The sequence below is a fragment of the Dama dama genome, chromosome 18 (assembly GCF_033118175.1).
Source record: "Dama dama isolate Ldn47 chromosome 18, ASM3311817v1, whole genome shotgun sequence".
In the NCBI taxonomy this organism is placed as follows: Eukaryota; Metazoa; Chordata; class Mammalia; order Artiodactyla; family Cervidae; genus Dama; species Dama dama.
The window spans coordinates 41,906,260-41,931,109 of NC_083698.1; the positions used below are offsets into that span (position 1 = coordinate 41,906,260).

Sequence of the window (24,850 nt, forward strand, 5' to 3'; positions counted from 1 at the left end):
CAGTGCCACCCCTCCCATAAGTCCTGATTTATAAATGATTCTCTAAATTATAGTCAACAAAAAACACACTTTTAATAAAATGACAAGAAGAAGAAAATTCTGAAGTAGTATTAGGCAAATTAAATAAAATTAACACAGGGAAGGCAATTCAGTTAAAATACTATGCTAGTAAAAATATTAAACAAGACTAACAGGGTAGTTTTATATTGATTAGGATTAACCTCCAAAGAAGAGAATATGGATGGGTGTGGAATTTGGAGATCATATTCTTCCCTGCCATGAAATTATGTACAGTGAAATGGTGTAATAATGTGGCGATTTAAAATATGTGTGTGTGATCTAGCAATTTATAAATATATGTGTTATGTGTTAAAAAAAATCTTACTATCCATAGAAATTAACACAACATTGTAAATCAACTATACGTCAATAAAGTAAATTTTAAAAAAATCAGATTGGTCTTGGATTTCTTCCCTGCAAGAGAAATACCAAACATATAAATATAACAGTATAAAAAATATTAATAAAATATAAATTTTTAATGTATTTTCTGTTACAGAGGAAAAATCCAAGGCCAGTCTGATTTTTTTCTGGTAATTTGATTTTTTTTAACATTTTAAATCAATTTATTTGCTTTGGAACATTTATAGGCAATTCTGGGCTTCCTGGGTAGCTCAGCTGGTAAAGAATCCTCCTGCAATGCAGGAGACCCTGGTTTGATTCCAGGATCAGGAAGATCCCCTGGAGGAGGGCTTGGCAATCCACTCTAGTATTCTTGCCTGGAGAATCCCCATGGACAGAGGAGCCTGGCGGGCTACAGTCCATAAGGTCACAAAGAGTCGAACATGACTCAGTGACTAAGCACACACACAGAGGCAAAGTCATGTTTATGGTCATTGTAAATCAAATATTACTTTAAGTTTTGGTTGCCTTTGAATATGGATTACAAATTTTTGAATATTAAGTATATTCATAAGCCTAATTGTAAAAAACTAAGTCATCCTACAATCTTTTAAAAAATTACCTTTTAACCAAATAATTCTTAAAAATACTACTATGAGGACAAAAATCCAAGTCATAACTTTTTATGCAACATATAGTGTTAGTCGCTTAGTCATGTGTGACTTTTTGCAAAACCATGGACTGAAGCCTGCCAGGCTCCTCTGTCCATGGAATTCTCCAAGCAAGAATACTGGAGTGAGTAGCCATTCCCTTCTTCAGGGGATCTTCTGGACCCATGGATCGAACCCAGGTCTCCTGCATTACAGGCAGATTCTTAACCATTTAAACTAGCAGGGAAGCCCCTTTATGCAGACATAATATAGCATAAATACAAATTGAAGGAAAAATAATTAGGAATTCAAAAAGAACATAACTAAAGTACAGTTTTGTATTAGACTTGGTTTTTGACAAAAATGGGACATAAAAATATAATTAATGTAATTTAAGTTTCATGGACTATTAAAGTATATTCAACATGATAAACAACTTAACCATCAACCTTCCCATCAGCCTTACCCCTAGATAAAGACTCCAAAAGACAGAAGTCACATGTTTGTACCATGATGTTATAAAACTAAAAATTAGTAACAAAATTATAATTAGATATAAACTACTTAGATATCTGAATACATTTTTAATAAATAATTCTTGGACAAAGAAAGAGAAACTCAAGTAAGCGTTATAAAACTATATATCTTTCCAAAATTTATGTATTTAACATAATTTCAATTAATATCTCAATAGGATTTTTTTCTGAAATGCGACAAAATTATTCCAACATTCATTTGGAGCAATAAACTGGCAAAAATATCTAATAACTTAAAAGAAGACAACTCATGAAGAGAGTTTCAGTCTGTTAGATATTAGAATATATTTTGCTGTTGTTCAGTCACCCAGTCCTGTCTGACGCTTTGCAATGCCATGGACTGCAGCATGCCAGGCTTCCCCATCCCTCACCATCTCTCAGAGTTTGCCCAAGTTCATGTTCATTGCATCGGTGATGCCATCCAGCCATCTCATCCTCTGATGCCCGCTTCTCTTTCTGCCCTCAATCTTTCCCAGCATCAGGGACTTTTCCAATGAGTCATCTGTTCACATCAGATGACCACCGTACTGGAGCTTCAGCTTCGGCATCAGTCCTTCCAGTGAATATTCAGGGTTGATCTCCCTTAAGATTGACTGGTTTGCTCTCCTTGCTGTTCAAGGGACTTTCAGGAGTCTTCCCAGCACCACAATTCAAAGGCATCAATTCTTTGGCGTTCTGCCTTCTTTACGGTCCAGCCCTCCCAACCATATGTGACCACTGGGAAGACCATAGCCTTGACTATATGGACCTTTGTCAGCATAGTAATGTCTCTGCTTTTCAACAACTGTCTAGGTTTGTCATCACTTTCCTGGCAAGAAGCAATTGTCTTCTGATTTCATGGACTTCCCTGGTGGCTCAGATGGTAAAGAATTTATTAAGCTATAATAATAATGATAATAGATACACTTATTGAGTGTTTATTAAGTGCCAGACACTATTCTAAACATATTATATGAATTGATTTATTTTATCCTCACAACAATCCTGAGTATATACTCTTTATTTTCCCCATTTTTATAGATAAAATACTTTGCAAGATTAGATAGAAGAGAGATGAATGATTGAAACAGAAAAAATAGCCTGAAAACACACATTTATACACACACACACACACACACACTGATGTGTATCTATGTTTATATGTATGTATATATAAATTTATATGATAATCCATGAAGCATAAATATCAATAGAAAGGATTTTTTCACATAATGGCCAAGTTGATGGGTTAATGTAGTTAGTCCTAAACCTGGCTGTGCATCAAAAGCACCCATGTTGCTTTTTTTAAAAAAAATGTTAGTTGGTATTCCATCCCTAGATATTCAGACTCAGTAGCTCTGGGATAGAGCTTGGGCATGTATAGTTTTATTCAGCTCATTCAGGTGATTCTGATGCTCTGGAATTTTCATTTTAAATCATAAGTATTTTTAAAATGTAGCTTTCTATTACTGATTCCTAATTTAATTGCACTGTAGTAAGAGAATATAGTTTGTTGATACCAGTAATATAAAAGTTGTGAGGACTTGCTTTAAAACTTTATACATAGTCCATTTTTTGAAGGATTGGTATGTGGTTGAGAAAAATATATACTTTGATTCTCAAATTTCCTATTTTAAGTGTATCTTCTATAGATGAATTTTTAAAAATCTAATCTAAAACTCTAATATTAAGCCTCCCCTAGCTTTTGTTATCAGTCAGTTCAGTTCAGTTGCTCAGTTGTGTATGACTCTCTACGACCCCATGAACCTCAGCATGCCAGGCCTCCCTGTCCATTACCAACTCCCGGAGTCCACCCAAACCCATGTCCATTGAGTCGGTGATGCCATCCAACCATCTCATCCTCTGTTGTCCCGTTCTCCTCCTTCCCTCAATCTTTCCCAGCATCAGGGTCTTTTCCAAAGAGTTGGCTCTTTGTATCAAGTAGCCAAAGTATTAGAGCTTCAGCTTCAGCATTAGTCCTTCCAGTAAATATTCAGGGTTTATTTCCTTTAGGATTGACTGGTTTGATCTCCTTGCTGTCCAAAGAACTCTTGAGAGTCTTCTATAGTACCACAGTTCAAAAGCATCAATTCTTCGGCACTCAGCCTTCTTTATGGTCAAACTCTCACATCCATACCTGACTACTGGAAAAACCATAGCTTTGATTATATGGACCTTTGTAGGCAAAGTGATGTCTCTGCTTTTCAATATGTTCTGTAGGTTTGTCATAGCTTTTCTTCCAAGGAGCAAATGTCTTTTACTTCCATGGCTAGTCTAGTTATGTTGTTGCCTGCTCATATTTCTGGTTCCATTATCTATTTATTCAAACATTTTATACATAGTTACTTAATATTCTATGACTGATTCTTCTAATATCTGAATTACTCAGCTCAATTTTATTTTGCATATCTTTGTACACTTGATGACTCCCATCTTCATATGTTTGATGGTCTTTTTTTTCATTTTTTTTTAATTTGTCTTTAATTGTGAGCATCTATTTATTTGATTTTAACCTATGGGAATCCTGGATGCTTAAAGAGAAGATGCTTTCCTTCAAAAAAGCTTGGAGATAACTTATTCCAGGGGCTTGGGTACTATCTACTTGAGACTATTTTGTCCCTTTTGAAGGGTCCAAACGCTGCAGAAGTCTCATCCTGCTTCCCTATCTTGAGTCTTACTGAAATTGATTCTCTCAATGCCAATGTTGAAATGAACATTTATGCTAATAGCAGCCCCACTGTTTATGTTTGCTTGCTCTTCACTCTTCATCTCAGAGAGTCTGCTCATTGAGAGGATGGTGATGAATCATGAACTGGATATTTCTGTTACTCTTTGTAGGCTCAGCAATGTATTGAAAGTATGTTTCACCAAGAATCTAAATTGTTTGTATTAATAGTGAGGAGTCCTTTGAAGTGTTTTGCCAACTATACTGCTAGAAGCATAAAAACCTCCATTTATTTTTAAAATTAATTAACCTACAGAAGCCTGAGTGAAATATATGAGTGTAATTCAATTTTATTTATTTTAATACAAATAGGATTAACTGTTATGTTCTTAGTTGCTCAGTCATGTCTGAGTGAGTGACTGAGCATGGACTGCAGCCCACCAACCTCCTCTGTCCATGGGGATTCTCTAGGCAAGAATACTGGTATGGGTTGCCATGCCCTCCACCAGGGGATCTTCTCAACCCAAGGATAGAACCCAGGTCTCCCGTACTGCAGGTGTGTTCTTTACCAGCTGAGCCACCAGGGAAGTCCATTAGCTGTTGTATAATAGCTTCCATATTGTGCTTCCATTATGATGCCAGCTTGTTCATGAGCTTGCAACTACAAGATATCAGCTGGGGCTTTAGTCATCTGCAGAATTTACTGAGTGTGGAGGATCTGCTTCTAAATTTACTTACATGTCTCTTGGTAGGAGGCCTCAGTTCCTTATTGGCTGTTAACTAGAAGCTTTATTTCCTAATCCAGGTTTTTCCCATTTCAAATCCTGTCTTTGCCTTCCCTCCCAACCCTCGGTGCCTCCCTATTTTAATAATAGGGACCATGGGTTAAGATTTTGTTTAGCGTAGCTTATTACTCTGACTTGTCTTATGTTATCCAAACTATTAACCAGTTTCTTTGTAGATCACATGCTATTTTGTTATCTTCTGGCCCCATGATATTTTAAGAAATTTACATAGGAAAGAGACTGAGATATCAATTGGGGAAGAAATTTTAGCAAGAATTTGATCCTTGCCCACCTGAGAATGCCAAGTTAGAAGCCTATTTGTAACTCAGGTGAAAAAAAAAGGGTTTCAGTAAGAACTTGCCATCTGTGAGCAGATATACACAGAGGAAAAATCTAACTAGTACCCAAGACGAAACACTTCAGTAAGATTGGTTCTTCATAGGCAAGTCAGAAAGTCCATTTGGGAAAAAGACCTATTAACTGAACTAACTGTGAGAACCTTCACTAGGATAAGTAGCCCACAAATGTTCTGGTGACTTCATTTAATCTTACAAGAGCCTGTGATTCCACATATCCTGAGCATTCCCTGATAATCTCCCCGTGCCCACATATAACTAGTCTGGGTTGGGTGCCCCTCCTTTGTTTTACCACAGAACTCTGCACTTAGCTCTACTTAGATCCCTAACTTTCATGTTTACTATACTAACCAATGAGCATCTTGAGGAAGCCTGGAACATTCTAGATAATCAGTGTTTCTTGACTGAATGACTGTTTACCTTACACAGTTTGCCAGGTTCAACACAGTGAGATGCTTCAAAGGTGAGAGTGATTTGAGGCTACCATCTGTTATTCCCTTGCAGTCTACCATGTAAATGTGCCTGATGTTTGGATAACTCTTGTCTATAAGTTTGAAGCATGCATCAGTAATCCTTTTATTTCCTGTTTAAAAAAAAAAGAAAAAGTTAAGGATTGTATTTGAATCACCACAAGATTAAAAGTAAAAATTAATGCTAAACTACTTTTTAATATCTCACACCTTCAAATCGGATCTTTTTGATGTCACAAGCAGAAAGAGCTTTGAAAGTACTATCGGAAATATGTGGTGCACCAATGAAAACTACTGATGAAATACGACGGCATTTTTCAACTAAAGCCTTTAGAAAGAAAAAAAGAAAAGATTAATCAGGTTATATAGAGCACATTTATCAAAGTCATGAGATTATTTTTTCTCTCTGTCTTTTCAAAAATGGACACATTAACTATTAAGTTGTCCTATTGTCAAAGAAAATGGTAACTTTTACTTTTTCCTATATACTTTACTACATTTACATTTGAGTAATGCGTAGGAATCAACTAAATGGTGTTACAAAAGATAGGAAAACATGAGACAACGGAATGCTGAAAGAAATGAGTACATGTAGAACTAGACTTAAGGTTTATGCTTAAGCTTACATATGATTTTGTAAGATTTGATTGCAATATCATTGAAATAAAAATATCCTAAATGTGAAATGAAGTTTCTTAGGGTATTTAAAGATTCAAATGTTCAAATGTGTGTATAAATTTCATAATTATATAAACATCAATTGCAATGAAAAGCCCATTCATATTTTTCAGTAATTCAAGCCACTAGAAAATGTGCCTACCAAATGGGACTGAGAAGAAAATGTAGTTTCCAAATACCTACTTTTACACAGTTGTCCGTCAGAGTCGGCATGTCATTGATAGTCAGGTGCATTATCCCACTGCAGCTGTTTGCAATGTTCCTGAAGCCTTGGACTGAAATCTGAATTGTACAAAGTTGGTGAAAATGATGGGAGAACCCATTAGCATCACCTCTAATAAAACCCAAAGATAATAATAACCAAAGATGTGTTATGATTTTGCTACTGTGTTTTAAAATAACATGTTGCAAACATAAAAAGGAAACACATATTCTAATCTTGATTTCCTTATTTTAATTTTTATATGTATGTTTTGTGAAATGATCACCATGGTAAGCCTATTTAACTTGTTATTCTATTTTGTATTGAAGTAAAATTCATATAACATAAAATTAGTCACTTAAAGTGTCTTAACTAATCATAATTTTGTAGTCACAACTTCTATGTAGTTTCAAAACATATTTATCACCCTAAAAAAAATCCTTTTACTTATTAAGAAGTTGCTCCCCATACACACCTTCCCTGCTGCTGCTGCTGCTGCTAAGTCGCTTCAGTCGTGTCTGACTCTGTGCGACCCCATAGACGGAAGCCCACCAGGCTCCCCCATCCCTGGGATTCTCCAGATAAGAACACTGGAGTGGGTTGCCATTTCCTTCTCCAATGCATGAAAGTGAAAAGTGAAAGGGAAGTCGCTCAGTCGTGTCTGACTCTTAGCAACCCCATGGACTACAGCCTACCAGGTTCCTCCATCCATGAGATTTTCCAGGCAAGAGTACTGGAGTGGGGTGCCATTGCCTTCTCCGACACACCGTCCCTAGCCCCTGGCAATCACTAATCTGTTTTCTGTCTCTTTGGATTTACCTATTGTAAATATTTCTTACAAGTGGAATTATGCAGTATGTGGTCATTTTGAGTCTAGTTTGTTTCACTTGCCCTGATGTTTTTGAAGTTCACAATATGTTATGTGTCAGTACCTTATTCCTTTTTATGGCTGAATAATATTCTATCTTATGGATGTATCACATTTTGTTTATCCACGTATCTGTTTTAGATCTTTTGGACATTTTGAATAGTGCTGCTGTAAACATACATGTACATCTATTTGTTTGAATACCAGTTTTAAATTCCTTTGGGTATACACCTAGGAGTGAGATTGCCAGATCATATGGTAATTCTACTTTTAACTTTTTAAAGAACCATCAAAATATTTTCTACAGTGGCTGTACTATTTTACATTCTCACCAGCAATCTACAAGGGTCCTAATTTCTCCACATCTTTGCCAAAACTTATTTTTTTATTTTTTCATATTTTGCTTTTTCAAAAAATTTCCTGAGTTTGCAGTAGTACCTCATTGTAATTTTGATTTGCATCCCCCTGATGACATCTGCATTGCAGGCAGATTTTTTACCAGCTAGGCTTCCACCAGGGAAGCCCAAGAATACTGAAGTGGGTAGCTTATCCCTTTTCCAGCAGATCTTCCTGACCCAGGAATTGAACTGGGGTCTCCTACATTGCAGGCAGATTCTTTACCAGCTGAGCTACCAGGGAAGCCCAATGACTAATGAGATTGAAATCTTTTCATATGCTTATTAGTCGTTTGAATGTCTTCTTTAGGGATATGTCTATTCAAGTCCTTTGATTATTTTTTAATTGGTCATTTGTCATTTGTTGAGTTATAAGAGTTCCTGTATATTCTGGATTCTAGACCCTTAGATATATGACTTGGAAATATTTTGTTCATTCTTTAGGTTGTCTTTTCACTTTTTAATAATGTCCTTTGATACACAAGTTTTTTATTTTGATGAAGTACATTTTCTCAGTTTTTTCTTTTGTTGCTTATGCTTTTGATGTCATATCTAATAATCCATTGCCAAATCGAAGATCATGTAGATTTATTCTCAGTTTTTTCTTCTAAGTGTTTTCATTTTAGTTCATATTTAGGTCATTGGTCCATTTTCAGTTAATTTTTTTATATAGTATGAGGTAGGGAACCTACTTCATTTTTTTCATGGATAATCCAGTTGTCCAGCACCAGCTGTTGAAGAGAATATTCTTTCCCCAACTGCATGGTCTTGGCACCTGTGTTGGAAATCAGTTGGCCATAACAGTATAGATTTCTGGACTCTCAGTTCTACATGTCTGTCCTGTGGCAGTACCACACTGTTAGGATTACTATAGCTTTGTATGTCGACTTCTTTCAGCTATCATTATCTACATTAATAGAAGCAACAGTGGTAGAGAGTTTTCAAAAAATAGTTACTGGTCAAAAGATCAAATATATTTCCCTATGAGTTATCTTAAAATAACATTGTTATTTAGACTTCATTTCCTAACAAATGGTCTTGGATGGGCAATAAGATGATGCTCTGATTCAGTAATGGGAAAGTAAGACTCTTTCCAAAAACAAATATCAGGGGGAAGTCTTGTACCAAATCATCTTCACAATATGAGAGGGAGATAGAGGAATAGCAATCATATATATTATGATCTCAATGTTGTTTTTAAAAATATGTGTGTCACAGACAGACAAAAAACTGGAAACATTTCAAAATATTGTTTATCTTTGGATGCTGAGCTTATGATTTTTATTTTCTTTTATGTTACTTTTATGTTTTAAAAATCTTATTTAATGAGCATATAATTCTTCTGTAATCAGAAAAAATTGAATAAAAGGAAAGAAGAAGGAAATTCAGTCCTCTTCCTCACACAGTAGGCTTGCAGTCACATACCTAAAGAAATCTAATGCATGCTGAAAGTGAGTATCTACTGAAGACTTCTGCTCCAGGACATGGTCCTTTTAACTTGTTAAAAGGCCAAGCCTCTAGGTGATATTTGGCCTAAAAGTGTCCTGTTAGATGATTTCAAAGGCTTCCTGGTAAAGCTCAGGAAAACGTCTGTTGAATTCCTCTTACCCCTACTCCTTAGTCATGGACTGGAAGGGAAAGTTTCTGATCATAGTATCCAAAATGTTCCATGAGAAGCTGTGGTGAGCTCTTGGAGCCCAGTAGGGCTCATAATAGCTATCATTTAAGTAACACTTATTGTTTACCAGGTACTTTTTAAGGCAGTTTTCATATTGTTGTTCAGTTACTCAAACATGTCCAACGCTGCAATTCCATGAACTTCAGCATGCCAGGCTTCCCTGTCCTTCACTGTCTCCCAGAATTTGCTCAGATTCATGCCCATTGAGTCAGCAATGCTATCCAACATCTTATCCTCTGCTGCCCTCTTCTCCTTTTATGTTCAGTCTTTCCCAGCATCAGGGTCTTTTCCAATGAATTGGCTCTTTGCATCAGGTGGCCAAAATATTAGAGCTTCAGCTCCAATATATTTTCACATAACTGGTCTGTGTCATCCTCACAACCACCCATTAGGATGTGGATCCTAATGCTACCGTGTTAGTCTGGGTTCCCCAGAAAAACAGATCCAATAGGAGATAAGTAGATAGATATATAGACAGACAGACAAATAGATGGAAAGGAAGGAAGGAAGAAAAAACATGCATACATAAATAGATAGATAGTGTTCTTATAAGGAACTGGCTGAAACAACAATAGAGGCTTCGAAGTGCCAAGATCTGCAGTTGGTAAGCTGAAGACCCAGGAGAGCTGAAGGTATTGTCTGAAGTCAGGGAAAGACTGATGTTCTAGCTTGAAGACAGTCAGGCATAGAGAGTATATTTTCCCTCTCAGCCTCTTTGTTCTATTCAGATGCTCAACAGATTAGATGAGACCCACCTACATTGAGGAAGGCAATCTGCTTTAGTCAGTCCACTGATTTAAATATTGATCTCATACAGAAACACCCTCATGGACAAGCCTAGAATAATATTTATCAAAAAAACTGAGCACCCATGGCCCATTCAAGTAGACACACTAAAATTAACATCACAGCTTCCTTGAATATTTTGGACGTTGACTTTTCCTAGACTCATGGTTAAGGCTCTTTTTGCTCTTGCCTGCTTTGCCCTGGCTGATCATCTAAGCTTGCCTGGCCACATTTTTATCCAGATCAGCATCTTTGAGACCATCCACCCCATCTGGCACCACTAACTGTTTGAATCATACACAACTAACAAGAAAGCCCTAAGACCTTATTGTTGCCCCATATTTTCAAGTTAAAACACAAAGTCTCAAGTCTTAAAATTTTAATTCAAAATATTTAATTGAGGAGCTTAAGCAATCATAAAGGAAATCAGTCCTGAATATTCATTGGAAGGACTGATGCTGAAGCTCCAATATTTTGGCCACCTGATGCGAAGAACTGACTCACTGGAAAAGACCCTGTTGCTGGGAAAGATTGAAGGCAGGAGGAGAAGGGGATGACAGAAGATGCGATGGTTGGATGGCATCACTAACTCGGTGGACATGAGTTTGAGCAAGCTCCAGGAGTTGGTGATGAACAGGGAACCCTGGCGTGCTACAATCCATGGGGTCACAAAGAGTCAGACACGACTGAGCGACTGAACCGAACTGAGTGTCCGAAAGTTAAAGTTTGAAATCGGTAGGGGAAACATTCCATTTTAAAAAATATTTTAGTGAAGTATATAGTTGATTTACAATGCTGGGTCAATTTCTGCTGTACAGCAAAGTGATTCAGATATATATATATTTTCTGTTCTTTTCCATTATAATTTACTACAGGATATTGAATATAGTTCCTTGTGCTGGACAGTAGGACCATGTTGTTTATCCATCCTATGTATACTAGTTTGCATCTCCTAATCCCAAACTCCCAATCAAAAATTCCATTTTTAATGCTTGTGTATGAGTATTATTATTTAACTTGTATAGCCTGTATTTTATTATTTAGACTGTATAACTTAATTTTTATTATTTAACTTGTGTAGCTTTGTGACCAATCATGTTTTTCAGCACTGTGAAAGTTCTCACAGGGTATATGTGATTATACTATGTTGTGAAAGATCTCATAACTGACTGCTCACACTTAAAAGACATACTACAAAATGTCTGGAGGCAGGAACAGTAAAAGAAGAGAGGCTGTTCTAAGGAGCTGAGACTTCTATAGACTGAGGTAGCCCCAGGAGATGAGGAAATGGAGACTCAGATCTCTTGATCGATTTTCTCCAGATTACAGATTGCTAGAGCAAGAACACAGATGGGCAATCCAGTACTCCTTCTGATTAACATTCTGCAACAATAACATCCAATTCAACTGTTCCATCCCAGCTTCCAGAGCCCTTCAAACTTCGTCATTCTGGCCGTTGAGGCGTCCAACTTCTCCAGTACTCAGTGGACCTGTCTGCTCTTTGTCCGACCTTGTAACCTTTCTCCACCTCTTTTTTCATCTAATCAAGCCTTAGCTATTCCTTAAGTCCTGGTGACTCCAGCCCTATCCTGCTGCCTTTCTTCTCTCGCCCTTACAGGTCTATAACTATTTTAGCACATAACATTCCTATAATTTGTGCATGTTATATTTCCCCCAAGGAGATGATCTTATACTCTTTTTCTTTTAGACTTCTTACTGTGTTGAATAACGATTAGGGGATGGATGAATTAAATTTAGGAGTAAGACAAAGTCTGGGAAAGAGTACAGAATTTGGCTACAGACAAGATTGAAAATGATTCAAAGTTGAAGGTAAAACACAAGCAAAGGCAGAGCAGTGGGAGCCCTGGGCTTAGATGGTGTGGCAAGATCACCCTTGGGGTGAATAAGAAAAACTTGGTAGGTAAAGAGGGAGGAAAAACTAATGAAAGACCCATAAGACAAAAATTAGGTATTTCATATTGTACTGCCATGGATTCTTGAATAAGTTTTCCATAAGTACTCACAGAGAAAAGTCCAGGGGAGATAAATTAACATTATAAATCTGGAGAACAGAGGACAGGGAAAGAATGCTGGGCTTGCAGCCAGCAGAGCTGGGTTTGAGTCTATCTCTTTCTCACTTATAACAAAAGGCAACTCAACCTGTCTGATGCTTAGTTTTCTCATCTATAAAATGGGTATAATAATACTTATTTTGGGAGATTCTTGAGAAAACAGAGTCGTGTATATAAAAGTGGTTAATTAGCATGATACCTGGTATGTGCTTCGAGTACTAGTTTTCCTGTTACTGTTCTTCTGGGCATATTGTGAGCTCACTGAAAAATAAAGATTCAAAAACTAGAGGTAAAAGACCTTGAAAGATCATTCTAGTGTATCCCTCACACCATAAGTATGAAGAAACGGTATTTAAAGAAGTTGGGTGATTTGAGAATAGATTCCTTATCTATTCCTCATTGTGTGTCCCCATGCTGGACATGGTGCCACACACAGAGTGGGTGCTCCATTAAGTGCTGAATGAATGAACAGATGTTCTTGAGTCACACAGTCAACAGCAGAGCCAAGGCCAGAGACCATTTCTCCCCATAGTGAATAACTCCAGATCCAGGGATGGGAGCAGTTGTTTTTCACACTTCTAAATTTCTCCCCTTATCTCAGCCGTAGTGTATTGCCCTGCTTCCCCAATGACTAAGCAGAATCTGCCTGCAATGCAGGAGACACAGGTTCAATCCCTGGGTTGGGAAGATCTCCTGGGGAAGAAAAGGGCAACCCACTCCAGTGTTCTTGCCTGGGAAATGTTATGGATAGAGGACCCTAGCAGGCTACAGCCCAAGGGGTTGCAAAAGAATCAGATACAACTTAACAACTAAATAATAACAACGACAAGTCTATTACCCTAACACTTGTATCTCCAATAATGGCTTCCCAAAAACAAGTAAAAAACTTTTTTCTCTCTTGCTGTCTTGGAAACATGTTCATGACAAGAGTTCCTGAACAAGGGGGAAAAAGTGATAGCAGAAATCAGCCACAGCTGAGTGGTTCCTTGTAATGCAGCCAAAAACTGGGTGGTATCAACCAATAAGATTGTATCCAGGAAAGGAAGGGGGAGGGGCAGGGAGACCTCTGAGAAAAGCTTTTCAGTTTTGTCCTGGCATGAAATGCTTAGTTCTGTACATAGTTTATTTTAGAATATCCAAAAAGATGCTTGGCTAATATTTTATGACTCAAATATTCCTGCCAGAATCTTTTAGGCCAACCAACTATTAGTTGTCCTTTCTCTTCACTGAAGTAATGAGGATACAAGCCTAAAATTAAAGATTCGTCTCTAAGAGAAAAAGCAAACTATTTCACCATGGTAAAATACTGGGTTTTGCCACATCTGATATCTGTGCATTTTCTGTATAGGATTCTTCTAAAATTTGGGGTCGGATCTCTTTTTGTTTACTTTTGAGGTAATTTTGGCTTCAATTTGGACAACTGGAGCACTGCCACACTGCTGTTTTCTGGTTAAGCTCCCATTGGTTGAGAACTTGGGGAAGTTGGCCACACCAGTGGTGTTCCAGTCTCAAATCCCAGCAGACAGCTACTGCTGCTAAGAGGGGCAGAGAAGCCTTGGTGCTCACAGGGAAATTCTCTCCATCTGCCTCTGGCTGGGTCTCAGCACAACAGGACAGAGTGGTCTGTGAAGGAAACGAGCTCTCAGTGAGCCACACGAAAAGAAGACCAAAGTGCTGAGCAGCACAATCTAGCTCAGATCCCTCCTCAGTGAGGATCACATCTTACTGAGCTCCTGTTTTCCAGTCCTTCTTTGTCTCTGAATCAGTTAGCTCAACAACACAGAAAAAGAGATATATGTAGGGTGAGACCCTCGATGACAGAAATACCCATCTTAAGTAGACATAGCCCATGTTGTGTTCCTGTACCATTTTCAGCTGTTCCTCTCATTCTAACCAGCACTATAACCAATGGCTAATGAGTAATGTGATGACTTCAGTCTTATACATATATCCTTCACAATCTCTTGATGACCTCAAAGAAGCCTGGCTGAGCAAGTGGAATGAACTGTTGGAAAGAAGGATTTCTCCCAAAACATTATGGAACATTTTGTTTTCAAATGTGCCTCAGGCTTCAGTAGCAACACTTCCCAGGATCTGTGTTAAGAGAGCTTGATAGGCTTTCAAATATTATGTCTTCTGTGGTGGTAGGATAAGAGACCTAATTATTATACCTACCAATCTCTCTCTTTGCATGTGCCTCTACTTTCCAGCCTATATATTCTTCATGGCCACTCCCGCCTCTATGTTCACTAATGCACTTCTCCCAGGTAGCTCTGGAAGAAGCTTCGGGTAGAGCTGCCTCTTTCTCTTACATCTCAGAGCACCAACAACCAGAGCCCTCACATCGCATTGTGCACCTTCTGCCTTGTATAATAATTCCAGGTGTGCACATGTGTAATATCCCTGCCCGTCTTATCCATCAGGCCCTTTACAACACCGTGCTGGGAGCAAAGTATGATGCAACAACAGCTTGTTAATAGGCCAAGTAGTTGTCAAGTAAATTGTGTGTAGAATGTAAATTAGAATTAGTAGTTCTAAAGTGGAGAGGGGGGCCATGGTCAATATCGTCCTTTGTTAAAGATTGTCATATTTATCTAAGGACATTGAACAGCAAAAAAAAAAAAAACAAAAACCTTTCATTTTTCAATGTGAGTAAGGAAAATAAAACTAAAGCACAAGATTAGTGAAGCCTGCAGATACCAGGAAGGCAAGCATAGGTGCCAACTCTGCAGGTATGTACTCACTGCACAATGACTGAGAACTGTGACCTCCAGAAGCAGGCTGACCCTTCCGAAACTCTACCACTCTTGTCTGGAGTATACTACATAGTTCTCTTCCTCACCCACTGGCCAATTACTTACAGCTTCCCCTGTGCTGTAATGGAGGCTTATCTCCTTTTAAATCAAGAGAATCACAACTACAATACTTTCTTCTTAAAACACAATGATCCACAGAGCTCCTTTGTCTAGATTTATTGAGTTAGATGGAGGCTTTACAACTACAGTCCTAACCACAGGCTTCGCCCAGATCCAAAGAACTAAAGCAGAGTTTTATGAGCAGTTCATGAAATTCTGTGTGTAAGCCATTTGCTATGATAGGGAAAAGAGAAGAAACTGAAATAAGTTTAGTTTTTCAGAAAACATTACAATTTTTTCAAGCCTATTTTCAGGAGGGGGTAATATGATCTGAGTCCCCTGAGACTCATCATTTTATCATCCGATTCTTCAAGATCTAAAAATTGTTGCCAGATGTTTTATTTTTTAGTACTTAATGTAATAAACATCCTTAAATATTTTGGCTACAGAGATTACATTAATCTATGGATACTAAACAATAGGCTTTTGTTTTATTTCTTCATTTTTTATTTCAATGCAGCTTGTATTAAGTTGCATTCAAACTAATAATTATGACAATCATTTAAATTTATGAGTCTTAATAAGATTCATAAAATTTTTCATAATTTCTTCAATATTTTTTTCCCAATACAGGTTGAAGTGTGATTCAGAAAGGACACAAAACATTGCTTTAACAGGAAAACTGAGGCCCAAGACCTGACCCAGAGAAGCAGAAATTGCACTGTGACTTCTGATTCATGCCTGCTTTTCCACTACAACCCCTCCTGAGTGATGACACTTAAGACCATATAACATTTTTCTCAAATACAAAATTTAAATGCAGCAGTAATTTCTTTATCATATACAATATGTAGCACTTTATAGTTTTACAAATGATAGTCTAATGGCTCAACAAAGGACAGAAATGGTATGGACCTATCAGAAGCAGAAGATATTAAGAAGAGGTGGCAAGAATACACAGAAAAACTGTACAAAAAAGATCTTCACAACCCAGATAATCATGATGGTGTGATCACTCAGCTAGAGCCAGACATCCTGGAATGTGAAGTCAAGTGGGCCTTAGGAAGCGTCACTATGAACAAAGCTAGTGGAGGTGATGGAATTCCAGTTGAGCTATTTCAAATCCTAAAAGACGATGCTGTACCATGCTCATGGATTGGAAGAATCAATATTGTCAAAATGGCTATTCTACCCAAAGCAATCTATAGATTCAATGCAATCCCTATCAAGCTACCAACGGTATTTTTCACAGAACTAGAACAAATAATTTCATAATTTGTATGGAAATACAAAAAACCTCGAATAGCCAAAGTAATCTTGAGAAAGAAGAATGGAACTGGAGGAATCAACCTGCCTGACTTCAGACTATACTACAAAGCCACAGTCATCAAGACAGTATGGTACTGGCACAAAGACAGAAATATAGATCAATGGAACAGAATAGAAAGCCCAGCGATAAATCCACGAACCTATGGACACCTTATCTTCGACAAAGGAGGCAAGGATATACAATGGAAAAAAGAAAACCTCTTTAACAAGTGGTGCTGGGAAAGCTGGTCAACCACTTGTAAAAGAATGAAACTAGAACACTTTCTAATACCATACACAAAAATAAACTCAAAATGGATTAAAGATCTAAATGTAAGACCAGAAACTATAAAACTCCTAGAGGAGAGCATAGGCAAAATACTCTCTGACATAAACCACAGCAAGATCCTCTATGACCCACCTCCCAGAATATTGGAAATAAAAGCAAAACTAAACAAATGGGACCTAATGAAACTTAAAAGCTTTTGCACAACAAAGGAAACTATAAGTAAGGTGAAAAGACAGCCCTCAGATTGGGAGAAAATAATAGCAAATGAAGAAACAGACAAAGGATTAATCTCAAAAATATACAAGCAACTCCTGAAGCTCAATTCCAGAAAAATAAATGACCCAATCAAAAAATGCGCCAAAGAACTAAACAGACATTTCTCCAAAGAAGACATACAGATGGCTAACAAACACATGAAAAGATGCTCAACATCACTCATTATCAGAGAAATGCAAATCAAAACCACAATGAGGCAGGTACCATACATGCCAGTCAGGATGGCTGCTATCCAAAAGTCTACAAGCAATAAATGCTGGAGAGGGTGTGGAGAAAAGGGAACCCTCTTACACTGTTGGTGGGAATGCAAACTAGTACAGCCACTATGGAAAACAGTGTGGAGATTTCTTAAAAAACCGGAAATAGAACTGCCGTATGACCCAGCAATCCCACTTCTGGGCATACACACTGAGGAAACCAGATCTGAAAGAGACACATGCACCCCAATGTTCATCGCATCACTGTTTATAATTGCCAGGACATGGAAGCAACCTAGATGCCCATCAGCAGATGAATGGATAAGGAAGCTGTGGTACATATACACCATGGAATATTACTCAGCCGTTAAAAAGAATTCATTTGAACCAGTTCTAATGAGATGGATGAAACTGGAGCCCATTATACAGAGTGAAGTAAGCCAGAAAGATAAAGAACATTACAGCATACTAACACATATATATGGAATTTAGAAAGATGGTAACGACAACCCTATATGCAAAACAGAAAAAGAGACACAGAAGTACAGAACAGACTTTTGAACTCTGTGGGAGAAGGTGAGGGTGGGATGTTTTTGAAAGAACAGCATGTATATTATCTATGGTGAAACAGATCACCAGCCCAGGTGGGATGCATGAGACAAGTGCTCGGGCCTGGTGCACTGGGAAGACCCAGAGGAATCGGGTGGAGAGGGAGGTGGGAGGGGGGATCGGGATGGGGAATACGTGTAAATCTATGGCGGATTCATATCAATGTATGACAAAACCCACTGAAAAAAAAATAAGGAAAAAAAAAATAAAGTAACAGTTGTAAAGTTAAAAAAAAAATAAAAGACGATGCTGTGAAAGTGCTGCACTCAATATGTCAGCAAATTTGGAAAACTCAGCAGTGGCCACAGGACTGGAAAAGGTCAGTTTTCATTCCAATCCCAAAGAAAGGCAATCCCAAAGAATGCTCAAACTACCGCACAATTGCACTCATCTTACATGCTAGTAAAGTAATGCTCAAAATTCTCCAAGCCAGGCTTCAGCAATATGTGAACCATGAGTTTCCAGATGTTCAAGCTGGTTTTAGAAAAGGCAGAGGAACCAGATATCAAATTGCCAACATCCGCTGGATCATTGAAAAAGCAAGAGAGTTCCAGAAAATCATCTATTTCTGCTTTATTGACTATACCAAAGCCTTTGACTGTGTGGCTCACAATAAACTGTGGAAAATTCTGAAAGAGATGGGAATACCAGACCACCTGACCTGCCTCTTGAGAAACCTATATGCAGGTCAGGAAGCAACAGTTAGAACTGGACATGGAACAACAGACTGGTTCCAAATAGGAAAAGGAGTACATCAAGGCTGTATATTGTCACCCTACTTGTTTAACTTATATGCAGAGTACGTCATGAGAAATGCTGGGCTGGATGAAGCACAAGCTGGAATCAAGATTGTCAGGAGAAATATCAATAACCTCAGATATACAGATGACACCACCCTTATGGCAGAAAGTGAAGAAGAACTAAAGGGCCTCTTGATGAAAGTGAAAGAGGAGAGTGAAAAAGTTGGCTTAGAGCTCAACATTCAGAAAACTAAGATCATGGCATCCGGTCCCATCACTTCATGGCAAATAGATGGGGAAACAGTGGAAACAGTGGCTGACTTTATTTTTGGGGGCTCCAAAATCACTGCAGGTGGTGACTGCAGCCATGAAATTAGAAGACGCTTACTCCTTGGAAGGGAAGTTATGACCAACGTAGACAGCATATTAAAAAACAGAGACATAACTTTATCAACAAAAGTCCATCTAATCAAGGCTATGGTTTTTCCAGTTGTCATGTATGGATATGAGAGTTGGACTATAAAGAAAGATGAGCCCAGAAGTAATGATGCTGTTGAACTGTGGTGTTGGAGAAGACTCTGAGAGTCCCTTGGACTGCAAGGAGATCCAACCAGTCCATCCTAAAGGAGATCAGTCCTGGGCTATCATTGGGAAAGACTAATGCTGAAGCTGAAACTCCAGTACTTTGGGCACCTCATGAGAAGTGTTGACTCATTTGAAAAGACCCTGATGCTGGGAAAGATTGAGGGCGGGAGGAGAAGGGGACGACAGCGGATGAGACGGTTGGATGGCATCACCATCTCAATGGACATGAGTCTGGGTAAACTCCGGGAGTTGGTGATGGACAGGGAGGCCTGGCGTGCTGTGGTTCATGGGGTCGCAAAGGGTTGGACACGACTGAGCAACTGAAATGAACTGAACTGAATGGTTGAGAGCCTGGTCTTCAGAATTAGATGGATCAAGGTTCTAATCTTTGTCCAGACATTTTCAATGTGACCATAAGCAAGTTACTTACCCTGTTGTGGCATCATTATAAGTGGAGATAGCTTATATTAGCTTGCAAGAGCAGGTTGTTAAAATTTTAGGAACTATGCAAGCCAGTTGTTAAACACAGCCTGCTAAAAAATTAAAACATATAAACTTAAACTTAAATAAGCCATATTAACAAATGTAGTGAACACCCAAACTTATGACTTTATAATTATTTTACTATTATGTTTTATCATTATCTATGCTCTTGAAGATATGTATGTTTATTAGATCTGTGTGATGACAGTATTACATAGCACACATTTCTTCCTTTCTCACTGTTCATTGACCTCTGTTAGCTTGAATAGGCCCTAGTGAGAGTATTTACAGCATGGAAATTAGCAACCACTGTAATTCAGGAATTTGCCTGTTCCTTCTCAGGTGTTAAATGTTTACCAACACACTAGTGCTCAGTTTCCACATCTCAAAAATGGGAATAATAATACACACCTCATATAGTTATTTATAAATATTAAATGGGATAATAAATGCAGAGCACATACCTCAACATCTAGTTCATAGTCAATACCCAACAAATGGTACCAATTTTTATTGTTGTTTAGTCGCTAAGTCATGTCCAACTGTTTTGCAACCCTATGGACTGTGGCCCTCCAGGTTCCTCTGTCCTCTGTCCATGGAATTTCCCAGGCAAGAATACTGGAATGGGTTGCCATTTCCTTCTCCAGGGAATCTTCCCAACCCAGAAATTAAACCCTGCATTAGCAGGCATAATTTTTTACCACTGAGTCACCAGGGAAGCCCACCAATTATTAGTACCATCCATTCAAATATAGAATAAGGTAAAATATAAGTAAATTATAATTTTGAATTTAGCTGTTACCAATTCATTTTGGTACATAATCTCTTTATTCACAGCTGGCTTAGCTGGTCACATAACTCTTACTATTCCAATTACCCTCTATTGATAAACTGCCAAATCTGTACCTCCATTCCCAGCTCTGCTGCAAGGACTGGACTTCCACTCTCAAGTAGTTCTTGCCATTGACAACTAGATGTATCACAGGAAGCTCAAATTCAGCTTTTCCAAAATAAAATTCATTATTCTTTTCCCCCACTCATACTCCTTCTTTAGTTATCTTAGTTAATCATCTTATAGAAACACAAAATCCTAAAGCTGAAAAAGATCTCAGAGATCTAGCCTAACCTAGCCATTCTACAAAAGAGCTGAAGCAGAAAAACCAAGTAACTGCCCAGGGCTGCACAGGTGCTTATGTGGCATAGCAAAGGCTAGATGGGGGTCTCTTAACTTTAGTTTGGGGCTCCATTCACCATCCCAGTGCCTTCTGCTTATGAGGCAGAGAGAATGAGATTGCTCTGCTTATGCAATCTCTGTTACATTTGGCTAATACATTCATCTCTGAAGGTGCCTCTACAGCTTTCTCCCACTTCTACCACAAACCCCAGCGGTGAATAAGTAAGACCTTCCATGATCTTTGCCTCTCTGAAAGGGGAGGTTGGAATCTATGTAGCGTACGGAGAACCGAAATGACCTTAGAATCCTCCAGTTTGCAGTTTACACAGTCCACCTTTAAGATTCATGAGTCTCAGAGAGATTTAATAGTATAAGAACTACTGATAAACATCTGTTGCTGTATTGAGTACTCTAATCATTTGAACATTTCTGGGATGCTATCCCTTTTCATTTTTGTTGACTTGTATAATAACTGAAAAACAGTTGATGAAACTATAACTTTCACTGTAATATTTTGTAGTTTCCTAGGCTCTTTTCTCCCAGTAAATCTGAAGAAATAGCATGCTCAGCTCTTACCAAGATAATCAGACCTTGCTGTAGCAAGTTACCAAGTTCTCAGACACCTAACAAGTGTCCTGAGCTTCTACCTGAAGAACTTCGCTAACCATGCTCTGAAATAGGCTGCAGTTTCATTCATTCATTCATGAAATGTTGATCAAAGTCTTACTATGCGTCAGGTATTTATGATATGCTAAGGATACAGATACAGATAATCAGGCTCAATCCTGGCCAGCAGGAGCTCACAGTGGGGCAGAGAGCAGACAAATAAGCAGACCATCAAATACACAGAGAACACTTAGTGGAAGTGGAATGAAGAAATCTTAACCCAGATGGGTTAGGGGAAAGGAGGGGTCAGTGAAGTGTTCCTGGAGAAGGTTGTCATTGAACAGAGCCTCAGAAGATATGTCAACGTTAACCTGATGAATGGGAAAATGAGACAATATGAGGGTGTTTAGGCAGAAGGCAAAAAGTGAGCCTAGTAAAAGTATTTAGGCTGGATGGAAATGAAGAACAAAGGAGCAGAGAGGCAGAAACTATCATAAGCCCTCTTGCTCTCTGGTTTAACTTTAAGCTGAAAATCTTAAATCTGTACCTTGGTCCAAACTACCCTCTCTTCATCTGGATCCTTTTCCCACTCCATGTTCAGGGTTACTGGTTTTCTGGACATTTGGGTTTCAACCTGAGATTGGCTATAACCCAGCCTTCATTACCAGCACAACTGTGGTCACTCTATGCATAACTTTCTATATAATGCCATAATCCACTGCTAAACACAATTGGAGAGACATTAAATATGTAGGAAAAGTGGCTACCCAAGGCAATATCAACATGAGAACCCTTGAAGTAACACACAAACAGAGCAGAGGGTAAAGGAAAAGCATAACCGGTGATCTGCCCTCCTAATCGGCACTTTCTCACGTACACATAGGGTAGATTTATCCTTTCCATTAAAACTGTAACTCCTACCCATATTTCTTGAGATTTTGAAAGAAACAAGATCTTACAGAGCTCTGATATGAACATGGAAAACTAATGTGGATCTCTTTGGAGCATTTTGGCTGATACCTTTTAGTCATGTCTTCATTCATTAGGGGCATATATTAGATAGACGGGCTTCCCTGATAACTCACTTGGTAAACAATCTGCCTTCAATGCAGGAGACCCTGGTTTGATTCCTGGGTCAGGAAGATCCCCTGGAGAAGGGAAAGGCTACCCACACTAGTATTCTGGCCTGAAGAATTCAGTCTGGCCCCTGTACAGTCCATGGGGTTGCAAAAAGAGTTGGACATGACTGAGCAACTTCCACTTTTCATGAGATAGACTAAAACTAGGTGAGAAGCTGTACAGATAGCTGCAGAGTGTTGCAGGCAAGGAAAACAGCCTGTGCAAAAAACCCAGAAGCAAGAGCTTGTATGTTGAAAGAACATCAAGGAAGTCAGTGTGGCTGGAAAGGAGTTGGTAAGAGGAAGAATAATAGGAAATGATGTCAGAGAGACAGTTAGGGAAGGAGGCAGATTACACAGGGTCTTGAAGGTCCTTTCAAGGCTTTTGTTTTATTGAGCAAATACGAAGACTTGCCAGGCATTTGAACTGAGGGAGTACATTGACTTCTGTTTTCAGAAGACCATTCTAGGTGCTACTTGTTGAAACTTAGAGGTTGAAGTGAAAGCAGAGAGACCAGTTAGGAAGCTGTCACAATAATCCAGGCAAGAGATGATGGATTGGATGATGACTTGGATTTGAGTAGTAACTGTAGAAATGGTGAGGAGTGGTCAGATCCTGGATAGTTTCTGAAGTGATAGTCAACTGGACTTCCTGAAAGAGTGCATGTGGAATGTGAGAAAAAGAGGAGTTAAGATTGCCATATTAGTTGGCTAGGTATGCTGTAACAAAGCCACAAACTGGTGGCTTAAACAAGAGCAATTTGTTGTCCAGCAGTTCTGGAGGCTAAAAGGTCCAAGGTCAGTGTTACGGGTGTTGGGTCATTCAGTGTGAGGGAAGGATATGGTTCAAGCTTCTCTCCTTGGTTTCTAGATGGCTGTCTTCATGTTTCCATGGCACTGTCCAGTATGCATATGTTTGTGTCCAAATTTCCCCAAATTTTAAAAAAAAGGACATCAGTCTACTGGATTAGGGCCCACCCTAATGATATCATCTTAACTAATTTCATCTGCAATGACATTATTTCGAAGTAAGTTCACATTCTAAGATACTAGGGGTTAGGAATTCCACATATTAATTTGGAGGGGATACAATTCAATCTGTAACAGATGAATTCAAGACTCTTGGCCTAAGCATCTGTAAACATGGAGCTGTCATTAACTAAGACAGGGAAGGCCAAAGGAGGAGCAGGAATTATCTTTTAGAGCAGAGACTTTTTTTTAAGATAGGAATCTAAAATTTGAGAGAGAAGTCTGGATTGAAGATACATATTGTCTATCATTAAATGTATCTATGTCTGTGCATATGTGTGTGTGTATGTATATAAATGTACACACATATATATGTGTATTCTCTATATAACATATATACACACATGCTCATACACATATATACTCCTATAAGCATATATACTTATATATGTATATATGCATATATAAACATACTCCTATATACATACATGTATTTGTATATGTGCATGTGAACATATATTTGTGTGTGAATATTATACATATATGATTTTATATGTGTGTGTGTATTTGTCATTGTAGGTGATATTTAAAGCTATAATCTGTTAATAGGTGACATCACCAAGGGTGTGATGAGAAGAAAAGTAGACCCAAACTGAACCTTGGGGCTCTCTGTGATTAAGAGGTTGAAGAAAAGAGGTGACTTAGAGAAGCACCTTAAGAAACATTGTCAAAAATAGAAAAAAGAGTGAGAGCTATAGCACAATATAATTTATGAGAATTAATATCCACACACAGAACCACAATATAAGAAATAAAAAATACATTAATATATGTATATTAATGTATTCTTTTTTGTTGCTAGAGGAAGACTTCCATGTTTTGCTCATTTTTTAATTGAAGTACAGTTGAATTACAATATTAGTTTTAGGTGTATAGCATAGTGATTTAGTTTTTTTGCAGACTGTATTCCATTATAGGTTATAAAATACTGGGTATAATTCCTGTGCTACACAGTAAATCCCTGTTGCTTATCTATTTTATGTATGGTATTTTCTGTTAATCCCATACTCCTAATTGGCCCCTCCTGCCCTCCCCTCCCCTTTTGTAACCATAAGTTTG

At 38.1% G+C, this 24,850-nt stretch overlaps 2 protein-coding genes across 2 annotated transcripts in view; one reads left to right on the forward strand and one right to left on the reverse strand.

Moving 5' to 3' along the window:
• The window catches only part of FBXL13 (F-box and leucine rich repeat protein 13), a 209,862-nt gene that overhangs the window by 60,929 nt on the left and 124,083 nt on the right, over positions 1-24,850 (reverse strand). Inside the window, exons 13-15 of the mRNA XM_061166528.1 lie at positions 6,705-6,803; positions 6,054-6,171; positions 5,794-5,956 (exon numbers count right to left, since the gene is read on the reverse strand). Of these exons, the coding sequence (XP_061022511.1) occupies positions 5,794-5,956; positions 6,054-6,171; positions 6,705-6,803 (380 nt within the window). The remainder of the gene's footprint in view (positions 1-5,793; positions 5,957-6,053; positions 6,172-6,704; positions 6,804-24,850) is intronic.
• The window catches only part of LRRC17 (leucine rich repeat containing 17), a 124,119-nt gene that overhangs the window by 59,593 nt on the left and 39,676 nt on the right, over positions 1-24,850 (forward strand). The window lies entirely within an intron of this gene.